This window comes from Zingiber officinale, chromosome 4B (assembly GCF_018446385.1).
Source record: "Zingiber officinale cultivar Zhangliang chromosome 4B, Zo_v1.1, whole genome shotgun sequence".
Classification (NCBI taxonomy): Eukaryota; Viridiplantae; Streptophyta; class Magnoliopsida; order Zingiberales; family Zingiberaceae; genus Zingiber; species Zingiber officinale.
Window position 1 is genome coordinate 122,567,558 of NC_055993.1, and position 7,606 is coordinate 122,575,163.

The 7,606-nt window shown below is 35.7% G+C and overlaps 1 protein-coding gene across 1 annotated transcript; it reads right to left on the reverse strand.

Annotated features, from left to right (window-relative positions):
* Positions 1-2,449: 2,449 nt before the first annotated feature.
* LOC121976346 (oryzain alpha chain-like) lies at positions 2,450-5,512 on the reverse strand. Its single transcript, XM_042528475.1, has 5 exons — positions 4,993-5,512; positions 4,328-4,560; positions 4,087-4,224; positions 3,249-3,716; positions 2,450-2,697 (listed from the first exon to the last, which is right to left on the reverse strand). The coding sequence occupies exons 1-5, from the start codon at positions 5,477-5,479 to the stop codon at positions 2,599-2,601; spliced, it is 1,425 nt and encodes a 474-aa protein (XP_042384409.1). The 5' UTR covers positions 5,480-5,512; the 3' UTR covers positions 2,450-2,598.
* Between the last annotated feature and the right edge of the window lie 2,094 nt (positions 5,513-7,606).

The window sequence follows — 7,606 nt, forward strand, 5'->3', positions numbered from 1 at the left end:
ATCGTTTGCCTTCCTACAATGTTATTGCATAGTGGAATAATAACAATAAAAACCTAACAAGATCGATGTAATGTGGTTCAAAGATTTCTTACTCCTATTCCACGGCTTGTCCTTAAGGTGGGCGATCCTTCAATCCGTTGGTGAATTAGTCCCCGACAATCTCTGACTAATGCTTTCTCCTTCTCGATAGAGCAAACCTCTCATAAGGCTCTCTTCCTCTTTACAAGATGAAGACTTAGATTAGGAGGAAGAGAATTGGCTTGGAAGCTTAAGGGAGTGACTTAGGAGAATTCTAGCGAGAATCAGTCACCTCCTTCAATACCCCAAGCTCCCTATATATAGAGAGGAAAGAGTTGATCACACATCAACTCATTTTCTGTGCACCAGTCGACTGGCACATTCATCAATCGACTGTTGCTACCATTGGATGTAGCCAACGACTACTTCGCAGAATCAGGGATTCTACCAACGATCACCAACGGTCACTTACTAGTCAACTGTAATAGTACCAATCAACTGGTCACTGCTGGCTGAGCGAATGACTGGACCAGTAAACTGACACTTCCATCAGTCGACTGGTCTCAGTTACACACTCACATTCATCCTCTCCGGAGTCACCCTTGAAGCCCTCTTCCTCAACCTTCGTCCCTCAGATGCACTCGAGCCCGCAGCTCCTCTCCATGCATCCTTCGCTTTACTTTGAAATCTGCTTCCCTCGGCTCCACTCCGTTGCTCCTCGTCCAGCGGCCCCTCAAATGCACTATCCTTCACCAATCTCAAGGACTCTAGCCATAAGATGAGCTCCTCATGTGTATTTTACCAAGTCATGCATAACTCAACCACACATATCAAACATATATGAAACCTAACTTAAAATCTTTGACACACACATCAAAATCATGATCATACCCGATCAAACCTAGGTTGATTACACCCACATAAGTTTCCCTCTTAGATTATAGTATTCAAGATTAACAATTTTAGATCATCATAGGGTATATCATATGGATTTAGGGTTTAAGATTTTAGGATTTAGGGGTTGAGTTATCATGGATTTAAGCTAATAAGATTTTACTCCTATTATATATATATATATATATATATATATATATATATATATATATATATATATATATATAGTTATTAATCTTGAATACTATAGGAAAACCTAAACTCTAGGAGTAAAATCTTAATGAATAAATAATATTTATATAAAATTTATAAATTATATCTTGATAACTAAAACTCTCTTCAAATATGATAAATAAATAAAATAAATAAGTTTATAATAATTAATTAAATAAATTTAAATCATAGAATTTTTAAATAGTTAAATAAATTTGAATTGAGAATCCATAACTTATAAATAAATTAATCTCAAGCCAAATCTAAATCAAATTCGAGTTCAACTTCATTAAAAAAAACTTAAATTAAATTTAAACAATTATTTTAATACTCAATTCATTTTAATCCTAAAACAAGTGCATAAGCAACAATAGTCATAAATCCAGTTAATTTTATTGATTAGATTAACTTTATTAATTATCCATAAAAGTGATCGATTCAGTCCTATTAAAATTTTTTATCGCCCGTCAAGTAAATTAGAAAGGGTACAACGGTTATCCTAGAAGTCCAACATCCTTTGTTTATACTCCTCATTCGGAGAAAAAATACCTACAAATAGGCTATAACCGGAGATCGAACCATAAATATCTGGATGATAATCAAATATCCTACCATAGTACCATAACTCTAGGACGCATACAATGACAATAGTGCATATAGCAGGGATGGCCATGTAGTGACAGAAGCAGTAATGATAACATCATACGAGATCATCTAAACCGCGACCCCTAGTCTGCTCCTGAATCAGGGGTCGTTCATAGGTGGGATTTCATGAATCCCACCTATATAACAGATTGGATGTATAAAATTCTATTTATAAATGAACTGGTCCATCTTCTAGATCGCACTTTACGATCCAGAGGATCTGTGCTGTGATAACGTTGGCAAGGAAATAAATGTTTTGAGTTTATTAAATTATAATCTTACAAAAGGATCCAAATATTTTCAAGAATCACAAATAATTCATTTAAAAATTTCAATAATATAACAGACATGACCAAAGTTTTAATAGAGAAACTATGAATTATTTTGTCATGTGCAAGAATTTAAACCTACATTTTATGTTGTGAATTAAGAGAAAAACTTTCTAAACTTAGGTAAGGGTTTTAATATTTTAGATCAGCATTAAAATATAATTAGTTAATAAACACTTTAAATGACATGATAAGTGTATTAGTTTAGATTAAGTGAGCATGGAGTACTGCTAATACTGCATACCAAAAGGATGATTGTCTCTCCTTTTATATATATGACTTACCTTGCATTATGATGAGTCCAACAAATTATCAAGGAACAACAATGGCATTTGTATAGCAAAGTAAGATACTTGATAATTAACATCACAACAGATGCAATATTATTATCATTCAACTAAATCCAAGATCTACTTAGTACATGATCTCGGAGTTACAGAAAAGGTACAAGATCTTATTTGATGATACATATCGTAGCGAGTTGCTTCTTATAGTCCCATCATGCACTTCTCTTCAAACCTCCTGAGCCACTTAAAACCCAATTGGGAATCGCAGCAGTGCGTGTAGAAGCCTTCACCCGAAGAGGACTGTTCTTGCTCTGTCAATGGAATCAGATAAGCAAGTAATTAGGTGACAAAGACAGAAGCACTAGGACTCATTGATGTAGTTGGTTACACAAAGACATGTTTAACTGGGCAATAGCTGGACCATTTTCATCCCCAAACACTTTAATGATCATGCAGTAATTTAAAAAATATTTGATTTATATTTGAAATTATTGAATTCGAGCTGAATTCCAATATATTTAATAATTTTTTGAGCCGAATTCGAGCTCATTATACTTTGTTCAATTGTTTATGAATCGCTCATGAGCCAAACTCAAATCAAACTCTATCTAATTTTATTAAGTTGGACACAATTTAAGGTTGAACAACCTCAATTAAGGTTTGAATAATCTGGACTCGAATTTGAGTCATTTCGGGCTATTCTGCTCGAATAAATATTCAAACATCTCAAGCTAAAAGTATTTGTATTTTACATATGTTTTTAAGTTCGAACTCAAATATTATAAGTCTGCACTCCTACTATAATCTCTAGATTATAAGAAAAGTACTAGATAATAATTTTCATGTATCCAGCAGGACTTACCATTAGGCAGTTGCCATCAGCGACGCTGCAGATCGGGTAGTCACGGGGGCAGCAGCTGTAGTGGTCGTTGCAGCAGGTCGCCCCCTCGAGCGGACAGCACCCCCAAGCGAAGCAGTGATTGCCCTGCTGGTAGATGCAGCAGCATGTGGTGCTGCCGGAGCAGGTGTAGTAGCTATCGCAAGCGGTAAGAGGTTTGGCAAGGGAAGGCTCAGAGGAAGAAGAAGAGGCAGCAGCATGGTTGTTGAGCAGGTTGGCCCCTCCTTTTGTGGGGTAAGAAGCCATCGAGGCAATACCACATTTGCCAGACCTCTCTGCAATGTTCCGTTCCATTCGTATGTAACCAGACTCCCCCCAATTCTCACCCCATGAGTTCTTCACAATCCAGTAGTCCTTGTCATTTTCAGTGCCATAGCCTACTACGGTCACAGCATGATCCAAGTTAGTTCCACAGTCGGCCGTGTAAATTCCCTGCGAAATTAAAACAATGAGTAGATAAGCTCAAGATTGTGAGGTAGAAATTTCAAAACTGAAGGTTGCAATGGACTTTTGACATGATCAGGTGATTTTATATGACAAAAGAAGTGTATGTAAATACTATTTATAAAAATCAGGTAATACGGAAATTCCTATTAATACAAGAAGCATTATTTTAGATTTATTCTACTCAATCTTACTATTATTTCAACGATAGCAATGACTCCATTCTTAACTGAACAATATGCTGAAATACTCGTCAAGGATGATGAGATACACAAACAAGCTTTTGTGAGGAAAACACCGGATTGGATGATTCAAACCAATGCAATAACCAAAAGTTAATCATCTTAATGAATCTTACCGAATCATAAAGTTTGAAATTCTCTCCGGTTTCAATACCAACACTAACGGGTTGATTTGCCACGGCCTTCTGGAGAGACTTCTCATCGTTGGAAGGAACATTTTCATACGAATCAATTGACACAACATGAGCATTTACCTGCGAGAGAAAGGCAGGTACCAAACGAGATTTATAAAGTCATCCACAATCGCAAAACATGAAGTGTCTCTAGCTGCAAATGGTTAGTCAGTCAATAGATCACCTTGTTGGCATCGCAAGTCCCCTGTTCGCCCGTGTACAGGTAGTTCTCCTCACTGTTGATGCCACCATTGTCGATGATGAACTTGAACGCAACGTCCATGCGTCCACCATCGCAGCCATCGTTGCCAGTATCGCAGTCCAATAATTCTTGTTCCGACAGCGAAATCAGATTACCAGTGACGATTTTGTTAATACCTTCGACGGCAGCAACTGTAGAGAACGCCCAACAATCTCCTGTAAACACCGTCAAAGGCACAATTAGCGTACCTATTGAGATCATTGAAACTAAGTACTTAACAACATCTCATCGTTGGCTTGCCATAACTTGTTAGAAATCTGTCACAAACCAACTCAACACCTATGTAAACATCTACTTGTTCTTTACAGTACTAATAGCAAACGAACAATCTTCGTTTGGTGAGTTCATGGATCAAGATTTCGATACAATCAGTAAATGAAATTCTAAATCTAGCAAAATTTCCACAAAATAAGGCCTAAGGAAGAGTTAGAATCAGATCCCCATGCCAGTTACTCCAAACAGCGCCCCTTTTTCTTAAAAAAAAAATAAATAAAAAATAAATAAAAAAAAATAAAAACAAGAGGCAAAGAAAAAGGGAACTGTAAATGTTCTTCAAACAAAAGTAAATATATCGAACTTTAGCTCACCACATTGGCCCTGATCCTTTACTGGGACGACAGCGCCCTTCTCCCTCCAATCGATGGAATCGGGCAGATCGTCCCCTTCTCTCAGCCGGTACCGGCTGCTGATCTTCCTGGAGGCGGATCTCCTCAGCCGGGAGAAGTTCCCGAGGAACCTGGCCCGGAACTCCTCGTTGGTGAGATCGGCGAACTGGTTCATCCCGAGGCGGAAGGCGTGAACCCCGCGGTCAGCTGCCGCGTTGTGCTCTTCCACCAACCGGAGGTTCTCCTTGAAGACCTCGAGCCGGTATTCGTCCAGATTTAGAGCTTTTTCGGCGGGGCGATGCTTGGCCCTCCACTCCAGGTAGAGCATTCTCACCTCCTCGTCGTTGAGGTCAGAGACAGTCCCGTCTTGCTTGGAGAGGATCAGGATGTCCTGATAGGGGACGGCGGAGACGGCAGCGAGGGCAGAGAACGCGAGGAGGAGGAGGAGGAGGGCGACGAAGGAAGCCATGAGCGGAAAGAGAAGAGAGAAACGAGATGCTCTCTTTGGCGAGGGAAAGGCTTCCTTTATATAGAAGAGATCGTGGAAAGTTGCCTCCTTAAAATTTATTTTTGAAAAATATATATACATATATTTTTAAATTTTATTATTAATCAAATTTAATCAATCAATTAAAGATAAAAATCAAAAGAGCCTTTTTCTAAAGTGGTCACCCCATCAATCCCTTGTAAAATGATATAATTACCTTTAACTACGTGTTCAGAATTATTATCTTTTGTCATATGCATTAAATTCTAAATTGATAGGCCAATTGTATCAACAAGATAAATCTATGTTTAATAATTATAAAATCATAATTACTATAATATGAATATTAGATGAACAAATCAAATATGTATTATAACAACTATGATTTCATAGATAATATCATGCGAAATGTAGCAATTATGATTTATAGTTATAAAATTGTAATTGTTACAATGTAAATATTATTAAACAAGACAAGTTTACTCGATCAATTCAAGATTTTAATTTAAAAATTCAAAATAGGTCGAATATTATATTGGATGACAGCTATGTCATTTTACAAAAAGACTGATAGAGTAGGACTCTCTTATGATTAAAAAAAAAAAAAAAAAGTACTCATGTGATTATTGATAACAACAAAAGAAGCTGCTTTCATTTTTTTTATCCATTAATTAATATAGTTAGAAGTTTATTTTAGTTATTTATGAGATTATTAATTAATTAAATAATCGATTAAGAGTGGTGAGTTAGAATTATTGACTTTCAATGTACTCGTATCTTTGGCACTTATTCAGCAAATTTTAAGCGAGACAATGCATGAATTAGAATGAGGTTTCAGAATTAACTCAAATGTTTACCCAAATTTATATGTTGATGGACAATTATGGGAAGTCATCGTTGAGATGGCCTAGACAAAGCTCGAAACCTGCTTCCCTCTAAACCCCTTATTAGCGATCGCCTTACACTTGATTGCCTAAGCTCTCTTGCCTCGGTAAGTTAATGTTGGATGTCAATGCGCTATAAAGTAAAAAAGCGAAGAAAACGATCTTGTAGCACATAATGCGAACATAAATGCATAATTGTCCTTATCATGCCCTTAGCGTGCGCTTGTGTTGTATTATCGTACGAGGTTGCATTATCAGATATCAGATTATAATTCTCATGTGTATTATTCTCTTCTTCGGCGATGTGATCATTGAGGCCATGATTGAACCTTTGCGTCATGATTAGTCACGATGCAATATATCTTCTTTCCCTTATCTATGTTTTCTTTCCTTGTGTATCTCCATCTCTCTAAGTAAACAAGGCTAATGCGCTCTGTTTGTTTGGAGTCGCGGAGGAAAGGGATCCTTGCGGAAAAAAAATCTGCATAGCGGAGTAAAAGCAAAAAGAGGAAAAGAAAAATGAGAGAAAAGAATCTCTTGGAAAAAAAATTGAGGGAAAGAGGGAAAAAACAAAAAAGAAAAATAATGAAGTATAGTAGCAACTTGATGCCTACGACTTACGGCTAATATTAATGGGGTCTATTGATTGAATAATTAAGTAGATATTAAAAAAATTAAATTAGATTATTAATATTAATAAATGATAGCATGCACATTAATAAATATCATGTTAACTCATTAATTATATTTTATCAATTAATTCATTATTCTTATTTATACCTTACACGTATCCTTATTTTCTCATTATTACAATTAGTTAAGATTTTATTTTATTTAATCTTATTCTTCATAATTGCACTTGTCAAGATTTTATTCTATTTAATTATATATCTTATAAAACTAATAAATTCTCTGTTTTTCAATATCTCTAAAAAAAAATAATAATTATTTTCTCACCAGTACTTTGTGCCTATTTCTTTTCTGATCATTAATTTTATCTTTTTTTCTTTTCTCATCAGGAATTCTATAAGTTTATGCTCTCTCACCGGTGATACTCTCAAAGAACGCTCTTCTCCTCCCTCGCCGATAATATTTCTTTCTCACTCTTTCTTTTTCTTCCTCGATAATAATATAAATCAGAGATTTTTTTATCCAGACAACGTAAAGTAAAATGCTTCATAAAAAAAATTCAAAATTAAAATTAATAAAATTTTATTTATGTTCA